Consider the following 24,904-nt stretch of genomic DNA (forward strand, 5'->3'; position numbering starts at 1 on the left):
TACCATTTTCTCGACTAAAATCGTGTCCAGACCTAACTGTCCCCCATGGATTTAGTCGTATACATGGGTCACTTACACTCACTATTGATATCTTCCATCACTGGCACCACCCTGTCCTGTCAGACGTGTCAAAGGTCACACACCGGACCCAAGGGACCTCTGACCTGCTAACGCCCACTTTTCCTCGGTGCTTGCCCCTGCCTCAGTCACTGTCTCCAGTAGGGTTTATATATAATAAAAACCTTCCATCAAGGCAGGGTCATAGCACACCTGTTGTGTCTTTGTCACTGGACTGTGTCCAGCCAGCAGGATCCGTGGCTCCAGTAGCCGCACTCCTGTTTTTATTGGCTGCTACAGGTAGCACTCAACTTTGTTTTTAATTTGGAAGGAATGGAGTTTTCAGAAGGAGACTGGGTCGGCAGAGCAGTTCTATGAAATTGATAAGAACAAGTTTTACTTAATGTAAATATACAAAGGAGCTGTTTTTGACAGCAGAGGCAGGGAAATGGAGGAGTAGAAGGCCTGTAGTCCTTCTCTTCTCACAGCCAGGCCTTGTTAGGAATGTGTCTGCTGCTTCTGTAATAAATCTATTTCAGTCAGGACCACTTTTGTCAAAATAATCTTTATTTACTTGCACAGTTTTATTTGGCGGTATGATACTGTTCTGGGGCCCCCTGCTCTTCCACGCGCTTGCGTGGAAAGCCTGAGGCAGGAAGAGCACCTTCCTGCCCTTCACGAGCCATCATGAACGGCATAAGCAGGGAGCGCAGCAGCAAAAGAAAACCCAGACAGAGCAGAGCAACCAACATGAATACAGGAGGAGCTGGGGTGGAGGTGGGTTGCGAAAGTGCCAGCAGCAGAGGAAGCAGGAAGGAGGGTCGGGCGAGAGCAGATTAAATACCCCGCTCTTAATGCAATTTCCCAATAGGGAGCGGGCACGCAGAGTCAGCTGAGCCATCAGCTGATCTGCGCCGGTGATGACAGCTATGCAGTTAGAGCTTGACGTCGTGGCCTGCCAGAACTAACGCTACGCTCAATTTCAGTCAGGACCACTTTTGTCAAAATAATCTTTATTTACTTGCACAGTTTTATTTGGCGGTATGATACTGTTCTGGGGCCCCCTGCTCTTCCACGCGCTTGCGTGGAAAGCCTGAGGCAGGAAGAGCACCTTCCTGCCCTTCACGAGCCATCATGAACGGCATAAGCAGGGAGCGCAGCAGCAAAAGAAAACCCCCAAAACGACCATACCGGCAAATCCTGGAACCTCTGCTACAAGAGATGCCAGGAAGCTATCTAGGATGAAATAATTTTTATACAATTTAATAGGGAATAAGCCACACGCTGCCTCTTAATAATAACGATGATAATACAATAATATAGTAATAACAATATAATAATAATATAATAATATAGACGTAGCCAATCATGCCTATGAATGAATATTTATTATATCAAGAATTACAGTGAGAGGCTCATGGCTTTTTGAGCATCTAGGATGGCTTTATTGCCAGGACGCACGTAACGATTAAAGGCAGAAGAAGACCACCTGCCCATAGCTTTCAGGGTGGCCACAGGAGCGACCATTGCTGCTGTCGTAGCTGCTCCTATGCGGAACGAATGAGGAGTGTAGCGTTCCGGAGGGAGACCGCAGAGTTGGCAAAGGAGGCGGAGGCGAGAGGCGAACCAGGCTCGTGACAGGGGCTCCCCTCTCTCTGTGACGAACAGCGGCTCCTGAGGGCTGGCTTGGGCACGGCTTTTCAGATAGCGGACCATGGAAGACAATGGACAGAAATCAGAGTTAGTTTGAGAAATGATGACAGATGTTCCCCTTCTATCTCTGTCAGTTTTAGAATGTTTTAAGAGGATACAAAAGTAGTGACTGTGAACTGATACATCGCCTATGGTGAGGTCTTGTGAAGGATCAAAAGATCGTGAGCGTGTAGTGAATTCTCCGCACCTTAAGAACCCGTAAAAAGCTATGAGGAAAACAGTTTCTAACAGTGAGTCTGTATATGGACCAAAGCACCCGTTCCTTAAGTGAGTGATTAACTTGTGCAGAAGTGGAGGAGTAAAAGGGAGACGGATGTCATTGCCTTGAGGTTTCTCTCTTTTAAAGCCGTTTAGCAGAAGCTTAATGGATGGATTTTCTAGTAAGCTGTTGGAGGACGGGTCCAGGCAACGCAGGTGAAACTGGACACCTGCGAGGAGGCCTTTGATGGAGGACGGCTGCATTTTTCGGGACTCAAAGCAGTGAACCAGAAAAGCACATACAATGGGAATACTTATAGGAAGAATAGCAACAGAGAAAGAGAAACAAAATGCTGTGAAATAAGACCATGCAGAGTCATACAATTTTAATGTAGACTTCGCTAAACCAGAACGCATATAGCCAGCAGCTGACAGCATGTATTTTTGCAAGGTGCTGTCTAATCTAGCACCGCATGGTGAAAGGGGGGGCAAGGCAGGCTGGAGGGCGCAGCTTCCGGACACAGTCTGTGGAATTTCTGAAATTCAAATCGAGACAGAGCATCAGCAATATTATTATCCAATCCTGGAATGTGCGCTGCGCGGATGATGAAGTTCCCCAGCACGGATTCCCAAGTAAGGCGTCTTACAAATCTGTTAATAAATGAAATAGATGAACGCCCTTTGTTGATAATGTGGACAGCTGCTTCATTGTCACAAAAGAAAATAATTTTCCTCCTGGACCAGGATTGCCCCCAGAGAAGACAAGCTATAACGATTGGGTATATTACCATAAGCGCAGAGGAAGAAGCACTAGCTGGCAGAGATGACAATTCTTTTGGCCATACATCAGCAAACCACTGATTATCAAAGAACCCCCCAAAACCCACGGAAGGAGCTGCATCTGTGAATAATCTAATGGCCAAAGATGATTCAGTATTGTCGTTATAGAAAAATGAAATGCCATTCCATTTCTCGAGCAGCAAAGACCAAAACCGGAGCTCTGATCTGCACCCTTCATCCAGAGTTACTGTGTCATGAAGCTTTTCAACTGACTTTGAGAGGTCGAGAAGCCTGGATATGAATGAGCGGCCCTGAGGAATCACGCGCATGGCGAAATTGAGATGACCTAGAGGGAGAGCAGATCTCTTTTTGAAATGGACTTTGAAACCTGTTCCTTCATAATTTCTCTGATGCGGTTTAATTTCTCGAGAGGCAGGGAAGCTTGCATGAGGACACTGTCTAGTTTGATACCTAGAAATTCGATGGCTTGAAGTGGACCTGAAGTTTTCTCCTCAGATAAGGGGACTCCCAGGTTTTTGAAAGTATCTTTAAGAGTGATAATTGCGTGGTCTGGCTTGGCATGAGGATAATCTACGAGCAAGAAATCGTCTAACAGGTGAAGCACGAAAGGCAGCTTGCAATTGTTTAAGAGAATCCAGCAGAGAGCTTCAGACAATGTGTCAAAGATTTTTGGACTGCTGCGACACCCAAAAGTGAGCCTAACTGCAAAATACAATTTCTCTCTCCATTTCACGCCGAACAGATGCCATTGGGAAGGGTGCAAAGGCATGACTTTAAACGCATCTGTGATGTCGGCCTTTGATAACCATGCTCTTCTACCTGCTTGTTTGATGAGCTTAATGGCATCGTCAATTGAGGCATAATACAGAGAGAACGGCGGGAGTGGAATGAGACTGTTAATACTTTGACTTCATCATGATGAGGAGCTGATGAATCTATAATGAGACGCTTTTTACCAGAATATTTCCGGGTAGCCACACCTATGGGGTTTATGCGAGATACGGGGAAAGGGGATTTATCCAGAGGACCGATCATAAAACCCTTCCTGACTTCTTTTTCCAGCAGAGTGTCGACAACTTCAGGCTCTTTTAAAGCAGACTGCAGATTGCTACAAGAAAAAGACAATTTAGGCAACCACAATAACCCAGCCATGAATCCTTGAACCAGTCCGGTAAGCAAATAATTGACAAAGCAGCGGTTCGGATGCTTCTTTAGAGCCTTGCCCAGCTCAGCCACGTTGACTGGGGTTGAAGGTTTTATTTTTTCTTTTCCTTTCTCACAAGGCGGGTTCGTCGGGGGCACACAGACTTTGGATGACTGTCCCCACAATAGCTGCAAGCATGAATATATTTACAATTTACAAACCTGCACACATTCTCATTGAAATTATGGCACATGGGAGTCCAAAAAGGTGTCACCTTAGTCTCATCGGATTGCGGGACTGCCGGTGGATGAACTATAGCCACGGATTTGGGACACATATTGGGAGAGTGCGAGAAAGAGCCACAAATGGAGCAGGAGAGAGCTTGGCGACCAGTGCAGTGCCTGCTGATTAGAGCCAGGTCGACTACGGACCAGTCCAGTCTTTGGTTAAACCTCTGAATGAACATGGCGGCCTTGGCAGAGAATGATTTATGATATTCATAGAACAAAGTTCCACCGTATGTTAAGGCAAGATCTGCAATGATGGCCAGATAGGTGTCCAATTCTGCTTGACGGGATGGATAGACCTCACAGATTACATCTCTGAACACACCAAAAGCAACAGTAAATTCTGCTAGAGTCAAGGTCTTTGAAAGTCTGGGGTCACTATCCTTTAGCATCACAGACACATCACCACAATCTACCACACGCTTGTCACTAAAATCTGAGCACAGCAGGATTTTCACTAAATTGACATCATTACCTGCAAGGATCTGGTTTCTCAGATTGAAGGAGATGGCAGCAGCAGGAGGGTAGAATGGCACACCGGTGGAGATTGGGACTGCACTACCCAGAATCCTGCGCGGGATAGAGATGCCGTCGAGGGGCGCCGGAGTGACGTCACTGAACTGCGTCGCGGAAGAGGCAGCAGCAGCAGCAGGTTCCCGGGATGTAAACACGGCGGCCTGGAACGCAGAGCTGGTGGATGGAACGGCGGCGGCTTCTAAGGTCTGGATCCTTGAATTCATGCTGGAAAGGGAAGACTGAATAGAAGACAGCGCTGCCAGGATGGCGTCGTTTGCCGGAGCTGAGGAGGCGACTGCTGTGGCCGGGGCTCTGGCTCTTTTGGCCGGCGGGGCAGCGGCTGGAGTCGGAGCGACTACTGAGTTCTGGGACCAGTGTTTGCGCTTTGGCTGCGCTTTCCGAGGAGCGGAGACAGGAGGAGCGGAGACAGTAGGAGCGAAGACAGTAGGAGCGAAGACTGGACGCTGAACTACAGGTGGAAACCCAGCGCAGTTCAGGAACAGCGCAAACAGTTCCCGGTGAGACGCTCCGACCGGAGCAGAAACATCATTGCAAAACGGGAACTCCAACAGTTTAGGAATCGGCCAGTCATCGATTGATGGTGCGATTTGGCCGGTACCCTTTCCTGCTATGCGAGAGCTTCGACGGAGAGAAGAAGGAGCCCTCTCCTCGTCGATGGCTTCCTCTGATTCAGAGACTCGGTGAGGCTCCACCATGATGCCGTCGGATTGCCACGGGTCTTCATCATCGTGGACGAGGGGCGACGACATCGAGAGCAACAAGGTAAATACGAAAGTGAGCAAAATGTTCTTCATGCGGGAGCTTGCGAAAGTGCCAGCAGCAGAGGAAGCAGGAAGGAGGGTCGGGCGAGAGCAGATTAAATACCCCGCTCTTAATGCAATTTCCCAATAGGGAGCGGGCACGCAGAGTCAGCTGAGCCATCAGCTGATCTGCGCCGGTGATGACAGCTATGCAGTTAGAGCTTGACGTCGTGGCCTGCCAGAACTAACGCTACGCTCAATTTCAGCTTCTCAGAAATTCAGGACAAATTGCTTTTGGCTGACATTGCGCGTGCCAAGTTGTTGCAAGACGTTGTACGGTGGCTGTAAAGGGTCCCTTCAGAGTGACATGCCTGTATTTATGTATCACTCTGCATTATTGTTTGCAAAAAGCAGAACTTATGATAAGGACAAGTTACAAGTTTCTTAACTGTAACTGTGGGTATGACAGCTGACTAAGCCGACTTACATCTGGTCTGGCCTGGAAGCATTTCATTTTTTGTTATCTGGGCAACTTTGAGTTTTACAATTTCCTGTGCATATTTTCTGCTGACTCTCTGTCAGCTGCTCGGCATTGGGAATAAGAGGGACAGGATAAGACGAGGCCCGTCCAACTGGCCTTCGCTCGAGACAGCAGAAAGGGAGGGACAGATCCTGGAAGATAGAAACGGATAGAGAAAGTCAGCTGAGTTTCTCGGCTGGCTTCCCTTTCTTTTTCTCATACTAATTTATTTTTTAGGGTATTTCTGCTCTTGTGTTTGGTCAATAGGTCACACAGAGGTGATTTCCTGTTCCAAAACAAGTTCTGAATTCAGGCCTCTGGTGTAGTATTTGCCCTTTATTTATCCCCACCCCCTCAATGGTTTATTTATCTCATCTCTACAGTTTAAGGATTATATTATGCTCTAAACATTTGGTCTATTATTTGTAGTATCAACATACAGTATGTTTAACCTCAAACCTGCTATTTAGTCTTCTTTTCAGTCTCTTTAGCACAACTCAAAGTCCGACAGTGAGCGTCCCATACAGTGGAAAAGCATAGAAAATCAACATAACACTCCAAGTTAGAAGTATAAAACCAATTATCCCCGCTGTACTTCTTCTCCCATGTCCATGGCAGCTGTGTCCTGACACAGACACAGTCCATCTGTGCAGGCTGGGAACTGAGACTACTCAGCAAAAGGTTGATGTACTGTAATACATGAAAATCACTCAGTTCCACTCCTGTTTTGACCTCTGCTTCCATTTGGCAGCTCTTACATCCTGTGCTGCATTGCTCACTTGATGGTGAAGCGAAGGCATTGGGGATTTTCCACTTTTAGTCGCAAGATAACATATTGTGAATTTTGTCAACAAGCCTGAGAATTTGTTTTGAAGTTTGAAGTGTTTATTGTGTTGTAATGCCAGCTGAAACTGGAGATGGAGATGCTGCAGGGGCTGCATTAAATTATTTTTGTCCTTAATGATAAAGCTACCAATTGTTTTTTCAATAGATGTTAGAAAATGGAAGTAAATGCTTGTCACACTTTTCTGGAGCACACACGGACATCTTTAAATAGCTTGTTTTGTGCAACGAACATTTGAAAACCCAAATATATATTCAGTTTTCAATTACATTACCAAAGAAAAGCAGCAAATCTTAACATTTGAGAAGCTGGAACCAGCAGATATTTGGCATTTCTGCTATATAAATGACTTAAATTAATAAACAAATAATCAAAAGTGTTTCTGGAGTCAACTGATCAATGTATAGACACATTATTTCAGCTTTAAAATACTGTATGAAAAGCAAAAAAATCAGGTCTGTAGTTGAGAAAAAAATGAATGGCACTGAAGTGACTCTTCAGGCTTCATCTGCCCAGCGAATGGTCACAGTCAGACATAAGCTTGTCCCGTCTAGACAACCTGGATTCACTTCCAACACATTAAACACACACATACACCTCCTCCCTCTGACAGGAGGCTGTTTTACTCTTCCTGTGAGCCAGCGCACAAAATGTACTTTTCACAACTGACTAACACATGACTGTGGACCTCAGAGCCTGAGGTGGTACAAAAAAATGAGGCTGCGTCTCTCAGCAAAGCACCACTTCAGGCTAACAAGAGTCAGGCTGCTCCACTTAACTGCTGTGGGTTTTTTAGTCAGCACTCCTTTACTACCCTGTGTGGGAAAACTGAGACACAATAGAGGCAGTGACAATACTTTAACTTGTTGCATTTGTCTGCACTGCTCTGAAACGTTACAACTGGAAAAATGGACACCCAGACAGGAAAGGATGCAGACATCATAGGACAAAAAGAGCACAGGAGAATGAGCTTAAAGGCAGACAGTGGAGAGGGCGTGTTGCAAGCGTCTTATCCTGCAGAAACCTTTTTAGACATGTGGGACTGTTTCTTCATCATTTTGGTCCGGCAGATTTATGGCCCATCAACCTGTGGTCTGCTTGACTGGCCCGAGTGTGCTGGTCACTGTTGTCATAACACAGGAAGAGTGCGGTTTGGCTTCACCTTCAGCTCTAAAATTGAAGTGCATTATAACCTCTTTTGGGTGGCCTTTTAGCACCTTTTGAGCCTCCTGTCTGATCGATGAGGAGAACCTCTGACTCTCTTATTAAGCTGCTGGAGTTGGTACCATTCGAGAAACCAGAGCAAGCTAGATTTTGTAAGTATCCAACCGAAAGAAAATCCAACAACCTCCCTTCAGGCATTTCTCCAAAGCCACTGCTACAAAACAAATGAATGTGCACTGACTGACTACAATGACTGACCTATAGCTCTCGTTCACCAGCTATTTGTGAGTCGTGACTTTGTTCCACAAGCCGTTTCAGGTTTTTTAAGTCTAATAAATACATAAATATAGCAAAATAGCCGTCATGATTGACCTCAATCTTCCTGGCCTGGCAGTTACAGCTTACTGTGGCACAGCACATCACTGTCATCGCTCACCGTATCCAACTACCCAATGTCTCATTCAATTGTAAGAAAACACCTAACTATCTTAATGAATGTAAACAACGAACATGGCTGATGTTATTACTCACCAGTGTCAAGCTAGCATCTTGCCAGTGGGAAATTTTAGCTGCACTTTCTCTGTCATTCTTGTGCGACTAGCTCACTATTAGTTTCAGCAATACATACCCTTAGCCTTGTGGAAGACTGGTCATTAGCAATGAGTGCACGTGCACAGTACACATGGGCTCTATCTATGCAGATAGACGGGCAACTAGGCGTTCAATCTTTCTTGATTGCTGTCTGGATGTTAAGAGATTTTCTACAAATATAACAAAATGCCTCTAAAATAACACTAGCATTAAAATTGGAGCCAGAAGAAGAAAAAAAAAACCAAAACATCAGTAGAGTTCTGTTTTAGTGCCTTATGTGTTTGTACTGGATCATAGCCTCGTTCAACTCACCCTAAATGTCTAAAATCACATTTCTTTCCATCAGGTAGAGTCCTTAAACATAAAATATCAACACCATCACCATTCCTATTAGACTGCGACTGTATGAGTCATTTTTTGTATGAGTCATTTTTTAACTGTTGTTTGCCTTGGAACAAACCTATGATTTATTTGCTCTTGAGTATTGATCAGTCAGCCGTGCAGACTAATGAGGACCCCCCTCACAACACTGAGAAGTACTCAAGGGGGAAAAGCAGGGGAAATCACTCCTCTTTAATTTCTTTTGTCCATGTAGGGTCTTAAACTGTTTGCACGGTAAACTTTAGTGCTGTAAAATTAGACTGTGACGGTGTTTGTGATTCTTCTGCGGCTGGCCTTACTCACTGCAGTGAATCATGTGTTCCAAGGAGTAGATCTTGCAAGCCCAGTTGGCTCTCGGTCAACCCCTCTCCTCTGGCTCCAGGCCCGGTTACTGCCACATGTCTGCAGGAAGGAAGATTGGGGTCTTATTGTCTAAGGTGTCATTTCTAATAATGGAATTCAACCAGCTTTTGTAAGCACTCTGACCATCACTCAGCCGTCTTCCTCCTCCTGACACCAGCCACAAGTATGTGGTGAGTGTGGGAGTAGTCTTTCCCACCAGATCATGATTCTTGAATTATCACTACAAACATTCAACACTCAACTGTCAGCAGAAATTGAGTGTAACACGCCTCTCACTGAAAAATACGAGTAGAGGTGTGTGTTTTTTGTATTTACTCCCTCGCCTGATTTGGTCATCGTTATCTCTGTGTTTTTGATGATATTCATACTTTAGCAGACTTGAAATCTCCATCATATCAACTACGCCTCCACTCCCTTCATGGGAAAAACGCATGTCTGTCAATTTATTTACCTCACCCACTCTTTTCCCACTTCTTTTGTTTCCCAGGTGCCTCAAACATTACTTTTACAGGCACATTTGTACTTTTGTTCCCTCCTCTGGTGATGGATCCTAAACCTGTCACAGAAAGTAGTTTTTTACCACACTGAGTCATGGTTTTATGAAGATTTTGTGGCCAAAACAATTGCCTTTGAGCAGAGACGATAAAAGATATTATTGTGGATCATGATAAAAACACGTAAGCTAGATAGGTTGATCACAGTGAATTTGCATTATCGGGATAATCGTGACTATCTAGCACGTCAACATACATTCCTGAATGGATTTCTAGATTATTTTGCATTGCCACAAAGGTGGAGCTGAACTCTTTTCAGTCATTTCAAAATCCTAAGCCTGTCACCATGGTATCCCCCACAAAAAAAAGTTAAATCGGATGTGTTAAAATGTATTCAACCTCTCACCTCCAGTCAAGTGATTTAAGCAACTTTTATTGCCATTTTTTTAAGCAGAATTTTACGACTATCGGGATAATATCATGAATTGCAATTATTTTGTCCAGTATGATCATGACAGGAAATTTTTCATGACATCTGAATTTCCCTTGATATCAAAATGGGTACAGAGTATCTTTTTTTTTTTTTTTTTTTACGATATTGTATTGAAGTTAAAAAAATCTGGTTTTGTGTCCACCTTAATAGAAGTTATGATATGTAAGTTTCATGGAAATAATTCATCATCAGACATTTTCCTGCGTATTGCTCATAGGTAAGTTCCTTGGTGACAATGAGATCATAAGCCTGAACGCTGAAAAGTGACATCGTAGTAAAATGCCACATGCCTCTGCAGTGCCTCAACAAGAGACGCAGTCCTGCCCACGTATGCACACAGTCTGATACACACTTGGCTGTGTGTATTTGGCTTCCTCGCTCAGCTCAGTGGGGCTAAAGCTCGGCAGCACGCCTGCAGCTCACATGGCTGTATAAGGGCACAGGGATTGTGCTTCACCACTGCAGCAGAGCGGGAACAGAGGAGGAGGGAGGCAGCGAGAGGAGAGGGAGAGAGAGGGTGAGCTCCCATCTGGTAGTTCTTAAAACTCCTGGAATGCTTTTGCTTTAGTTACACAAACTAAACAAGATTTCTCACTAAGCCAAGACGTTCTCTCTCCCTTTCTGCTTGTGCTTTCCTCAACACCCTCTGCAACCTGTCCAATCAGTCTGCAACACCTTTCCAATCCTTCATCTCTAGATTTATCACAGTGGACGTGAGAAAGTGAATATTTTGGCAACAGGCCTGCACAGAACAAAGTGAAAATAACAATGAAGGCGCCCAAAAAATAAGCTTGTTTAATTAATATATATGGAATTCTGAGAAAACCAAATCCAGCTGAGGATCCAGATGTGCTCGCTTCTAGACTACCACCATCTATTCTAGTCCTGACACATTCTGGCCATCTCACTACTACATCAGAACCATCCTGTCTTAAAACATCATTGCAGTGCTGAGTGATGGTTCCCTGGTCTCCAACCCAGAGGGGAAAGAAGCTGCTCTGTTTTAGTCATTATGTCTTACTGTCCTGCTCACACACAGTCAGGATGTGGTTGTTTGTTTAATTCACAGCATCTCTGTATCTTCAAGAATGACTTTTTGGTGCTTTTGTGAAAGCTACGCCGTCTTATTACTCGCCAACAGCAACTGAGTACTGTTTTTATGCGTGTGTGTGAGAGGAAAAGTTGGAGGAAAGCGGGTAAGAAGGAGATGGAGGTTGTGTCTGCCCTGTCTCAGTTGGGGATTACAGTTAAAGCGAGATTTGTTGGGGCCATGAGAAAAGGGATTTGCAATTTTCCACCCCTCGTGTGCACAGCTGTCTACAATTCTTACCCATCTCTTCTGTCCCTTGGCTTTCTCTTACACTATGACTTTTTTATCCTCAATTTTTTTGTGAATTTAAGTTGCCTTCATTTTACTGTATTCGCCTACATTGTCTGCGTGCTTTGCAATAAGTCATGTGGTTTATTTGAAGCCTGTAGTTGAAACAACACAAATGACTTGTTTTTAAGTGACTTGTTGTGAGGCAAGCTTATGTTTATGTGGCATGAAATGAACTTTCTTGCTCTCTTTCTCCCTCCAGATATCCGCCACCCAGAGGAGCTATCTCTACTGCGCAAGCCCCGTGATCCCAAGAAGAAGAAGAAAAAGCTGGAGGAGGCGGAGGAGGATGATCTGGAGCTGGAGGGTCCGCTGTTAACCCCTGGATCAGGTGAGCTGATGGATAGTATCTCCTACGTGGAAGCACTTCTTACACTTTGCTTAAAGGAATCAGTTGAATGGTAAAAGGGAAGGAATTATTGTCTTCCTTGAAATAAGTTTTGCACTTCACATGTTAAGATGATGTGTTGAAAGAGATTTGGCTCCTGCAAACTTAAGTTTTTAAGGTTCAAGATCAACTTGGAAGTAATTATGGAGCATTGGGTTTTATTTTTGTTTTTCATAGTGAAAAGTAATCATCACGTTTTCCCTCAAGCAGCAGGTTGAATAGCAGGTTTCCCTGGCCGCTGTGGAGCATCCTCCATTCTTTTTTGTGTCCTAATTGCGCCCGTGGTTCTCAAACCGCTAAGATAACTCCAGATTGCTGCACTCTGCTTCTAGTGACCAAATATGAATGTGTGAGTTTGAGGCCTGCATGGGATCCGCAGCCCCGGCTCCCGATTCCTTGGCAGGGAGGACCAAGAATGGTTGAGATTCCACACATAGTTGGTCACGCTGCCATTTTAAACCCAAACCAGGCTACACGACTGCACTTCTACTGGCCCTCCTTCTCCTCCCTCCTTCTGCCAGTGATGGGAGAGTTACAACCATGTGAGCAGGGAGGAGCAGAACAAAACAGGCTGTGCTGCTGTCACAGAGTTAGCATTAAGCAAAATGGCTAATTCTATGAGACAGGGTGAATGGGACGCTTTGTGTGGTTGGAGACTCTTCTTCTCCGGCCTCTGGTCTGTCCGCTGGTGTCTTAGACTCAGCTCAGCATGCACATACGTATATGCTCTCATGTGAGTGAGAGTTGCTGACCTTGAAGCTAGTTTCAGATTTTGTATCTACGGTATTTCCCATGGATGGAAAAAACAAAAAGCAGCAACGTTCCATTTTTATGGACAGCACATGATGATCACACCCAAAGTTGCATCATGAAATTTCAAGGCTTCATCACGAAACATTTTGTTTTCGCTGGAGGACTGTGGTCACACACACTAGGTGGTGCAGAGAAACAGAGTTTCAACAGGAATGTGGAGAATCTGTTTACTGTCACAGCTCTCCCTGTGTGTGAGCGTGCACACACACACACACACGCACTTCCTGTGTCCTCCCGATTAGATCGCATGCTTCAGTCAGAGAGTATATCTCATTGCCAAGTTGTAAGGCACTATTTTGTCCCTTGTAGAGAAGGACTGACCGCTTCGCTCAGGTCTCCTGATAGGAATCACAAGGCTTTGCAGAGAGGCAGCGATGCAGTCAGAACCACAGCACTGTTCAGCCAACTCCTTCTGTACACTCCACAGCACCGTAGCGTAGAGATGAAATAAAGGAGGGCTCACTTCTGCTCATCATGCTCTCACTGATTAGAGAAAATTCTTTTAGATACTTTAATCATATTTAGAGCTGCAGCGATGAATCTATTAATCAATTTCCAAGCAAGAAATGACAAGAATTTATGGAATCCAGCCTCTCAAATGTGATTTTATCTGATTTTCTGAGTCTTCTTTGATAGAAAACTGAGTATCCTGGGTTTTGGATTGTTGGGACGAAACAAGACATTTGATCAGCTTAAATTTTGGGAACTCGTGATTGGCACTTTTTTATTACTTTTCTGAGACTTGTTTGATTAATTGATCAATTGGAAATGAATATAATCATTATTGAGCAAAAATTTCCCCACTTACCTTTGCTTTATAGGGTCTTTTGCCTTTCAGCTGAACCATGTTTAAAATAACTTGCTTGTAGTTGACACTACTGGTAAAACAAATTGATAATAAGAAATAAATTCCTTATGTTGTAGCTTAGATACTTACAGTGCAGATTACTGTACATATACTGTACCTTAAACCTGAGAACAGACATGGGTGGATGGTGACTACGTGACCAATTATTTATACTTTAGGACTGGCAATCTTTTTCCAAAACCTCAACCTCTACCCTTCAGTGTACCATTTACTTTAGGAAACTCTATGTCCCCTGTCTGTCTGTCATGTCAAGTGCCCACAGAATTGGTCATTTCTCTTAGAAAAACCGTGTTACTAATCCTCAGCTGTTGTCACAACTGGGACTGATGTTGGCCATGATGCCAGCCCATTGAGTCCCTCTGGGTCTACCACAGCTTGACGTGACTGTTGTATCTAATTATCTCCGCTGTCAGTGTGGAGAATGACATACCTCAGAGAGCCAGTGATTTCTATTTGTGCTGCAGTTTATACATGAAGGGCTGGGTCACGTTGACCAACGCCTCGCCTGTGTTTTCAATCAGTCATGCTGCGTTGGATTGCTATGAATGGGTGGATGGAAACGACAGAACCTCACTAGTCATTCCAGGGTGATCTCCCTCTGCGAAAGAGGGTAAACTGAGTCATCACCCACTTTGAGGCGAGCAGTTGGCAGTGCCCGTGGAAATGCCACGGATCTCCCTATTCTTGTATTTCTCTACTTTTGTCTTTTCTATTTCCTCCTGTCCTCGTAGAGTTCTCAGTATCTTAAATCTGTCCACTTGATGTTTTGTTCCCATTTCGCTTCTTCCCTTCCACCTCTTTCCTGTCTTTCCTTCTCTTACTCTTTCTCTTTTCATCCTAGCCTCTGAGATAATATACATCGGACCTGTCAAAGGTAAGCTTTCCTCTTCCTCTGTCCTTTACTCTTCAGCACTGCTTCCTCGCCCTTGCCTTCCCCTTCCTCCCTTCCCTCCACCGCTCCACCGCCCCTCCCTCAGCTGGAGCTGGAGTGTTGAGGTCACATGACATGTGTAACCTTTGGGACTAGCAGCCGAGTCACCTGACTGCCCCTTCACAGAGGAAGTCAGCTGATTCGGGTTGTCACATGATAGACGCTTTGCCTCTCATTAGAAATTAGCTCACTTCAGGCCTGCTCACTGCGCCTGCTGACTGTTTTGCAGGATAGCCGATCACTTTTTGTGAAAGTGGTGTTTACTGAGATGGTCATAAATTATTTTGCTATAGTTTCCTTATTATAGGATAACTCCTGTTGGTCCATATAATCCTGTATACACACCACAACCAATAGCCCACACACGACGAGCTTTATATGAAAATCAAATCCACAAGAGACACTTTCATTTATTGACAACCCTCTCTTGGTTTACTTCTAGTCTTAACAGCCCATGGTGGTCCAGCTCCATCCATCTTAACCCTCAATGGATCCCCAGTGTGGGAGCATTAGGGAGTCAAGTCATGCTAACATTCTTTGTGCCTTTTCGTCTGTATGAGATAGTCCGTAAACAGGATGGAAGGGAGGCCTTGTTGTGTTTTTAATGGGCTGCCAGCTTTCAACTTACACATCTCTCTGGATATTTGGGATTCCTCAAGAGACTCTATGGTGGATGGGAGTACTCTCCCTGACCTGATGAACTCAGCATTAGGGAAAAAAACCTTGAAGGAACCCCTGAATAACACCCTCCCCCCTCAAGGGATGGGTGGCCATAGCCCTGCACCCTGTTCTCATGACCTCAGCTCGCAAACACAAACACACACGTGCACACTCACAAACACGAACCAAGCCCACTTCCTGATTTCAAAAGGGATTTAGTGGTTTAGCCGGTGTTGCTTCTTGACCTGGGCCCTACAGAGGGAGAGAGGGACTGGAGGGGTATGGGGCCAAAAATGCTCCCACAAGGCCAACCAACAGGAAATGCAAACAGCTTGTTTCAGCCAAAATTCAAAGGAATTTCAAAGCAAAAATAGACGGATACTTTACCATTTAAATCCCTTTTTCAATAAAGACGTGTAATAAAATTCTGTTGCAGATTTATTTTCCAACCTAACATGTTTTTGTCATAGTCCATGTATCCTCCTCCCATATGTTTCCGTTCCCTCTCTCCTCTCTGTGGCGCATTGTGCAGTAGTTTGCTGTGTGCAGTGCATTCCTGCAGGTTTTTTGACTGTGAGTAAGTGGGTGACCCCGATCATGTTCTGCAACATCTGCATGCTGATCCACATCAATCCCGCCATCAGCAGGAGGACATTGTTGAAGCCACTCATCTGCAAAGTGTGGGCTGATAGTCACGTGGTGATGTTGACCGCTAGCTGGCCTGGCTAGGCTGCAAGTGTGTGTGTGTGCTGTTTGAAAACTGTACACCCCTTTTTTTCCATTTAATGATGCTGTTTTTGTAGATGTATAGTATTTGTGAATGTGCACTTCTTAGAGACTGATGATTCAGTGTGAAACAACAGTTACATTCACATCCAAGTTATGTATGTAATAATCTTCTTTACATTAATATGATTTTCCTGTTGGATTTCAGTGCACTATAAGGGACTAATTGGTGGCTGTTTGTTTTCAGGGAGCATCTACTCCAGCCCAGGCTTGTACAGTAAGACTATGACCCCCACCTATGACTCCAGAGACGGCAGCCCGCTGTCGCCCACCTCTGCCTGGTTTGGGGACAGCCCCCTCTCTGAGGGCAATCCCAGCATCCTCGCTGTCAGCCAGCCAATCTCCTCACCAGACATCCTGGTCAAACTCTACAAGCCCCAGTCCCTTCTGGATAAAGCCAAAATCAACCAGGGGTGAGATGAACTTTGCTTAGTGGTTTGGTGGTTTGGTAAAACTGCTCTTAGTCAGAAGTGCTGTGGTGGGATTGGAGTATTTTTAGGGCTGTGCAGCTGATCAAAATACTTGCAGAATGCTGCAAAGAGATCGTCTCTGAAGATAAATTAATTTTCTGTGTACAGGTGGTTGGACTCATCCAGGTCTCTGATGGAGCAGGATGTAAAGGAGAATGAGGTGCTGCTCCTGAGGTTCAAATACCACAGTTTCTTTGACCTCAACCCTAAGGTACGTCCTACAGACAAACAATACAATTTTCGCCTTGAAAATGGAATCCCCAAGGGCATTTGTTAAGGTCACAATCTGCCAGTAAACGACTTAACCTTTTTATCCTTAGCAGAGTTTTGTAATATGGTCCCCAGTGAGGACAGCCATCTTAGATGCTAATACAGGCATGCTCGTTAGTGTGATTCTGGTCAAACACTAGAGCATTTTTTAAATAATTTTATGGATGTTAGCCCATAAAGGTTACAATATATGACAACATACTTTGACTTAAAGGGGAACTCCATCGCTTTTACACATCAAAGTCTGTTTACACGTCTTTGGTAGTACTTCCAACAATGTGAAAAAGTTGTATAAAACCTTTTTGTGGCTCAAGAGTGAGCTGTGCAAAGCCTGATAAATTGCCTTTTTTAAAATTATCAATTAAAAAATTAAAAATTATGGTTATGAGAAGTCAGAAGAAGTGATCTTACTCATCTCTGCTTGAGGTTAGTTGCTCAAGGCTCGAAGCCAACAGAGTTTTAGAAATACAGTGCTAAGCCAGTGCAGTACTCTTCAAAGTAGACTAATTGAAAGTCGATGGATGCCACATATGACTTCTTATTAGTGTTTCTTCCAAATATAGTTGTGTGTATCAGAGAGCTTGAGACTGTGTTTACTCACTGCTTGTTTGTTTGCTTGTTCTCTCCACAGTATGATGCCATCCGAGTGAACCAGCTCTATGAACAGTCCAAGTGGGCCATCCTGCTGGAGGAAATTGAGTGCACAGAGGAGGAAATGATGATGTTTGCTGCCCTGCAGGTAAAGAGAGAGTGTGTGTGTCTGTGTGTGTGTGTGTCTGTGTGTGTGTTTGTGTATGCCTGATCTCAGTTTTCCTGTTACAGCGTTGTTTTGTCAGGGTCTGAAATCTGAAGACCTGCAGTCCTCTTTTCATCCGTCAATGGGCACATTGCCTTTTCAACCGCAAGCTAATGAATTGGATGGGCTTCCGGCCCAGAGCTGAGTTATATGGCTGCCAGTTCTGCTGCTGCATGCATATTAAAACTTGGATATTGTACAGTGCAGAACGAGTTAATGGGGGCATTATCACACATTATTCCCACTGGGCTTCTCAATATGCCTGAATCTCAATCAATTACCTTTTATTTCTGACTCATAGTTAACAGAAAAAGGGGAGTCATTAGGCTTCTGACCAAAAATATCTTATGAATAATGAAAGCAATTAGACATTAATGTACCTCACTTTTTATCTATGTGAGGGAAGTGTCACTTTGAATGCCTGGAAACCAGACCAAGTGAGTCATCAGCGGAAGAAATTAAACATTATATTCTAGTTTTCCTAACTGTTCATGTTGATGTATTCCTACAACATTAAATTATCCTATGTTTGTGTTCTGGGCCAAGGCTATTTGCTTTATATAATGCTGCAAACCTTGAGGCAGCTTGCTGCAGCCATTCACACAGAGCTGGACTATAGAGTCACAGGTAGAATCAAACACACAAGTTTCTCTTTTGAGACGAGTTTAAAGAGGAGGAGAAATGGGAAGCAGTGGAAGTGATATACAGATGTGATGCCCTTTAGCCCCCTCAGGTAGCCCCCTGTACCCTGGGGGTGGTGCACTTGCTATTTCTGACCCTCATAAACTGTGAGTGCCAAGACCTGCGGACGCCACCCTGTCCTCACCCCCGGGGTAATTATAGAGCATCTCGGGCCACAGCACCCAGTGCCTCGGCCCAGACCACCCGGCCCCCCAGTGAGACCCTGTCTCATAGACCTGCACACATTCTTCTTAAAGCCCTCTTACACTCTGAGGTGTTAGGTGTGTTTCATCAGACCAGTTATAATTACACTTAACTGGTTTCTTGTTACTCTTCCTGAGAGAGATGCTAATCCGAGTTGGGTGTTTAGACTGGCGGCTACTCTGTCACTACCTGTCTGTTAGCGGTTTGGTAGCTGCTACTATGTTTCAGCTGGGTACTATGAGCTCAGGGGTTTTTAGCTAATGTTTCACTGGTGATACACAGGGTCTAAATAAAGAGCATGATTGTCCACAACCAGTATGTTGCTATGATGCTATCATCTGGATGTTTTATGTTGCCAGCACATATAAATGAGAAAATCAGGAGTCAAGAAAAGTGATTGACCCTTAGGGGCATAGGTTGGACTTTGTACCTCAGCCACTCATAAACCCGAACCGGAAACAACCCCCTCCCCCCAGTTTTTAAAAGACTGTCAGAGTGGAATAGGCGGAGGAATGGAGCGTCATGTCGAGCCCTTTGTCCCACATTCTGTAACCTTAGCTGGTTAAAGCCTCACATATCTCCCTCAAACTCTGCCTCTGTATCTCTCACTCTCTCGGCAGCTGTTCATTCATATATTGGTGGGGGGTTGTTGATGGGTTGACATTATAAATACCATTTGTCAACAAGTTGTATTTAGTGTCTGTGACTCACACTGAGAGGGAAACATGGTCAGGTTTTCAGGAGAGATGTGCGCGATTAGTCTGTAAAATGTTACTACCCTCGCTAGTCAGTACCAGAAATATTAATCTTATGTTATTAATGTACACATTAAATTAGATGATGACATGATTAACCTTAAGAAATAAATTGTGTTCACGTCTGTTTTCTGAGTGCTTAAACTGAGTTTAAACTCTGGTTAAATGTCAGGGACGTAAGTCGTTAGGAACATCCTGAGTTTTCAATAATGGCCCCATCCTGTTGAATCAGTGTTTGAGGTTTCAAAAGAATGTCCTTTATTCTAGTTTAGCATGTGTTCACAGGAAAAACATTTTCAGAGCCTGTTACAGTTTAAAGACGTGCTGAGAGAGCATGTTGTCCAAAACAGTATGGCTCAATTCTCTCAGTGAGTCATCATCAATCACTTCATCCTCTCCTCGTCCTGAAAGTAGTTACCTCATCTTCATCTCCTTCAAAGATAAAAATCATTGTTTCATCGCTGGTAAACTCAATGGTGCATACTGGCAGCACTTGCTAACATAAATGCCAACACATGTTAAAGTATTTATGTGGCAATTATCACAGACCAATTCACTTTTATAAGACAAAGTTTGAGGGTTTATGTGTCGGTAGCACACATAGCAGGAAACTTTATAGATATCAGTAAAACTGCTGATGAAGGTGTTGGAAAAGCTAACAATTTCTAGCAAAGCGATATCCATCACTACCGTCCTGTTCTTTTGTTACGCCGTTATCTTGGGATGGCTGTTGAAGGCTTCAGCGAATCTGGTGCATAGAAACATTCTGCAACTTGAAGATTGTAGGCTGTAACTGTGCTGTGAGAAGACTTTGAAATCTCTCTCACAGAATCATAACCTTTTCTCCAACTAGCCTCTGCTCTCCCAAACCTCTGCTAAAGTGCATAATGTACCCGTGTGTCCAAACTTTCATGAAGCTGTGGACCCATTTCTATTCCCTATACTGTAATATTTTCAAATCTATTGGTGCATATATTAAAGTGCTATAAATATTATGTAAATATGTAGAATCCCTGGTTTAACACAGAAAATGAAGCGCTCAAAACATATTTAAAAAATGGTTCTAACTGGGACTATTTCTTTCTTTTTCTCAGTACCACATCAACAAGCTGTCAATCATGTCTTCAGACAACCACATGAATAACAGTGAGAAGGAGGTGGATGAGGTAGATGCAGCCCTGTCGGACCTGGAGATCACTTTGGAGGGAGGGAAGACGTCCAACACACTGGTATGACAACAGCTTCACATTCACTGCCTGGTTGTGGGCTACATGCATTGTCGTTCTTTAAACATCATTATGTGAATTTACTTCCCAAATTGTCGCGGCTTGGCAGTGCGTTTGACCCTCTGTTTCTCTATTGTATTATGATGACGTCTCCTGTCATCGTGGATAATTAAACAGCAGCAGAAACATACAGACACCGTACAGTGAGGAGGGGAAATGATGATGAATTTCCATGAGAGTGCAAAGTTACACACTGCTGTTTATGAGGCCTGCATCTGACAAAAGACTGGGGGTGTGAGATATTTGACACTTACACAAATAAACCCAACACAGGCTGAACACGTTGAAAATGTGTGTCCATTATTATAGCAGCCCCGGCCAGCTTTAAGAACTTGTGAAGTTTATACAGCTTATCAGAGGAAACTGAGCTTTGAGATATTGCATAAGAAGTGTTTTCTTTAGCATATTCTACTGAGCAGTGACATTGAAAGTGTACAAAGTTGAGCCTGAGGTCATTGTTTTTTTTTTTTTTTTTACCACTTTAACATTAAAGTTTCCAGGTTTAAACTGACAGTGTTTTTTTGTTCTTTCCTGCTAGGGTGACATCACGTCTATTCCTGAACTAGCGGACTACGTCAAAGTCTTCAAGTACGTCCACATCCACAGCCACCTCGTCCAGACCACATGCACTTGCACTGTTATCAAAAGCAACTGTGCATGAGTGCGTGCAAAGATTGCATTTGTCCAAAAGATGCTGACTCTTCCAAAGAAGCAGGAAATAAAAGTTTCGGGCTAAATGAGCAAGCTGTTGTCTGGTTTGCATCAGTATAATAGGCAGCATTGTTTGCCAAAGGACATTTGCAGGCTGAGCTTTCAGTTTAGCTTTTCAAAGTGATTACACTTGGACCACGCATATTTTTAACCATATTCATTTTTGGCTTTAAGCCTGTGCTGACAGGCAGGTGGCCCCTGGGGTGGTTGTCTCATAAAATGTATAAACCACAGGGGGTGATATCAAGAGGCATTTCCTCTTTAATGGTTTTCCATTAATGTTCACGTCCAATGCTGGCTCCTTTCCTATTCACCTCGCTGACATTGCATTTGAGATGCTCTCCCTCTTTTTCTCCTCCCTCCTTTGTACTCCTGTATGATCTCCCCTCCCCCACTCTCCCTCTTGACCACTAATAAAGAAAAGGGGGTGTTTTTTCCATCTGAAGTCTAACATGTCTTCCTCTGTCTGTTATATATTTTCCAGACCCAAGAAACTGACACTGAAGGGCTATAAGCAATACTGGTGCACATTCAAGGACATCACAATTTCCTGTTACAAGAGCAAAGAGGAAGCACATGGGACACCTGCTCACCAAATGAATCTTAGAGGTGCAAACACACAAGAGATGTCATTTCATATCCATGCAGGAATTTTAATGGTACATTTTTCATTTCATGCTGGTGTTTCCAAAGAATGGGTGTGACCTTTTGGCCTCTTCTTCCACTCTGCATTTTGGCTTCCATGCATAGGTTGTGAGGTAACTCCAGATGTTAACATCTCGGGTCAGAAATTCAACATCAAGTTGCTAATCCCTGTGGCTGATGGCATGAATGAGATCTGGCTCCGGTGTGACACAGTAAGACTCAAGTTTTAGTGCACCATTTACGATCATTTCTTGTCCTTTTGGCCGTTCTCTAAACATCAGTGTTTGATTTTCCTCTTCTCCAGGAGAAACAATACGCCCATTGGATGGCTGCGTGTCGCCTGGCCTCCAAAGGCAAGACCATGGCCGACAGCTCTTACAACCTGGAAGTCCAGAACATTCTGTCCTTCCTCAAGATGCAACACATGAACCCTGACCCTCAGTTCATTGAGCCAATCACCACAGATATCAACCCAGAGTGCCTGGTGTCCCCGCGTTATCTGAAGAAGTACAAGAACAAGCAGGTAAGCCTTGCACACTGTGTTCCTGTCACTGTGTATTGTGTGAGCTTGTGTACTTGTTTGATGAGTCGGTTGTGGAGTTTAGACGGAGCAGCGTCTGATGCTTCCCAGATGGGCGCCTCCTGGCATCGGGCTTGTCTTGCACTGGAATGCAGCCTCCCTCTACTCCCCCTCCTTTACTCTCCTCCTCTTCCCTCCATTCCTTCTCCCCACCCCCACCCCTCTGTCCAAGGGGAAACCAGGACAGCAGACATCCAAACCACTCAACAAGAGTACAGTAGAGTTGCTCATGCCGGACTGTAATGGATACTTCCTCTGCTCTAGCCTTTGTGCTTGGAGACAAAAGAGTGGAGATCTCATTCAGTGAACATGTAGGTGATAAGTTAATCCGGCGAGAATCAGAATATATCTGTCTAAACACAACATTAAGGAGCGACCGCAGCAAACATTTTAACAACCAGGTGTAAGGATTACACACTGAGAATGAATGAACTTTCTTGCAAGCGTTAGGTAAAGTCCACAATGTGCCCAGCGGATTTGCATGTAAGCAACAGGCTGGTGTGTGTACAAAGGAACAGCTGAGCACACGGCTGCCATAGCCGTGTTAGCTGGGGATGGGTGAGGGAGGGAGGGAGGGAGGAGGCGGGTGTTACCTCCTCATAGCTTACTCACTCAGTCTGGATTTGTTTAAGTTGTAGTAGAAAAGTGGAATGTTGCTAGGAGAGTTAAAGAGATATTTGGAGGGTGTTGGTGGTACAGTAAGTGATGATTCAGAAACAGTCTGGGCCATCGCCTGAAATATACTGGACAGCTAAAGAGAGGGAGAGGTGGACAGAAAGATTGATTCAGGTCCTGTAAATGGTTGTTAACATGGCTGGTTGAGTCTGTGTGCTGTAGGCAAGTTCTTCTAGTGGGCCACAAAACAAACCAGGCTTGTTCTTTGTCTCTTTGATACTTCTTTAACACAGGAAATGTGAGTATGTTCCCATTCATATGGGACCGCTGTAATCTCTGGACGTCACTGTTCAGAAAATGCGGTCTCACACACTGCGCTGCTAAAAATTCAGAATGAACCCAAAATGACAGAAGTGCTCAAGGAAGTTTCAGTTCTCCTTTTCTTTATGTGTCACTTTCTACCTTCTTAGACTACTCAGGAAATCCCTCTATTAGAGGTTTGAGAATCTATTCTTAGATGAGTCATGATTCTCTCTTAAAAGATAATATCTCGATGAAGGAGAGTTGATCTTAGAAATGTAAAACCCAAATCTTGACATAACGATCCCTCGTAGCAAAAGACCGGCCTCTATGTTCCTTATGGTCAGTGTTGGTTTAACCCACGTCGTCGTGTCACTGTGTTGGTCTGACAGAGGGAGAAGTACTGGTCCACTTCTTGGTTAGCTTCTGCTCCACAAGCATTCGGATCCTTGTCTACTGTTATTTGCCTTAGAGGATTTATTTCATTGGTTTTCCTGTAAATCTGAAACATGATTCTGAGGATATTCTACAGTTAAAGACCTAACCAGCCCAGCATTTATATCAGGATGAAACATTAATCATTTTGCGTGCCATCAAAACCTTATTCGTTCATTATTGAATGCGAACCTGATCATTGTTGTTTTATCTTGGTTAAAATCATGAGCTGCTCAGATGTCACAGTCCACTGTCCACTGACCCCATTTTCTTTAGAATATGGACAGAAAACTCATGTATCATGTATCAGTTTTTCTCAGAAAGACAAATGGAAAAAATAACCTGCATGACATAATACATTGCCTGGAATAGAAGCTAGCATGAACAGGGGGCAGGACTTAGACTTTTTTAAGGACAAGGGTGTGTGTCTGTCTGGGGCAGTGTTCTTTCTCACTCCCAGTCCCACTCAGATAGGGGGTATCCCCAGGCGCAACATGAAATAGTAGTGGCATTATGTACAGTATGTGTATGTGCCCGCACACTCACACACATGTGTACTCGCGTGTAGAGGGCGTGGGGCACCAGGAAATGAGCCGTGCCTGAGAATGCTGCGCGGGAAAACCGTCTGGGAAAAGCCCGTTCGCTCTCAGTCAGCCGCGACCCCTCCCCACCTCCCTTAAACTGGACTTCCTGTTGCATGACTGGTCCGGAGAGACTTCCGTGCCTCAGCTCCCAGCGGATACACACACAGGAATTTTTAGATTAGTTGGACCAGTGTGGTCTCTGGTCAAATCCATACATTTACACTGGAGAAAGCAAACATTAGAGACATAATAATAACCTCCTGGAGCACAGTGACATGGCACTCCTTCATCCCAGTGCTGCTTAGTACATACCACCATCTTGTGGATGAAAGAGGAATTACAGAGAAGCTGTGTGATTATTTTAATGGCCCCATTGTGAAAGCTTGTTAAGAATAAACAGACATTATCTAGACCTGAAATG

At 44.2% G+C, this 24,904-nt stretch overlaps 2 protein-coding genes across 2 annotated transcripts in view; one reads left to right on the top strand and one right to left on the bottom strand.

Annotated features, from left to right (window-relative positions):
• The window catches only part of fermt2 (FERM domain containing kindlin 2), a 47,773-nt gene that overhangs the window by 17,128 nt on the left and 5,741 nt on the right, over positions 1 to 24,904 (top strand). Inside the window, exons 4-12 of the mRNA XM_073482929.1 lie at positions 11,908 to 12,036; positions 16,339 to 16,564; positions 16,730 to 16,832; positions 17,523 to 17,630; positions 20,422 to 20,556; positions 21,152 to 21,201; positions 21,809 to 21,933; positions 22,075 to 22,181; positions 22,274 to 22,492. Of these exons, the coding sequence (XP_073339030.1) occupies positions 11,908 to 12,036; positions 16,339 to 16,564; positions 16,730 to 16,832; positions 17,523 to 17,630; positions 20,422 to 20,556; positions 21,152 to 21,201; positions 21,809 to 21,933; positions 22,075 to 22,181; positions 22,274 to 22,492 (1,202 nt within the window). The remainder of the gene's footprint in view (positions 1 to 11,907; positions 12,037 to 16,338; positions 16,565 to 16,729; positions 16,833 to 17,522; positions 17,631 to 20,421; positions 20,557 to 21,151; positions 21,202 to 21,808; positions 21,934 to 22,074; positions 22,182 to 22,273; positions 22,493 to 24,904) is intronic.
• Positions 1,401 to 5,486, bottom strand: LOC141010172 (uncharacterized). The gene is made up of 2 exons (XM_073483041.1): positions 4,676 to 5,486; positions 1,401 to 1,753 (listed from the first exon to the last, which is right to left on the bottom strand). Exons 1-2 carry the CDS (start codon positions 5,484 to 5,486, stop codon positions 1,605 to 1,607), a joined length of 960 nt encoding a protein of 319 aa, XP_073339142.1. The 3' UTR covers positions 1,401 to 1,604.

This window comes from Pagrus major, chromosome 16, assembly GCF_040436345.1.
Source record: "Pagrus major chromosome 16, Pma_NU_1.0".
Lineage (NCBI taxonomy): Eukaryota > Metazoa > Chordata > Actinopteri > Spariformes > Sparidae > Pagrus > Pagrus major.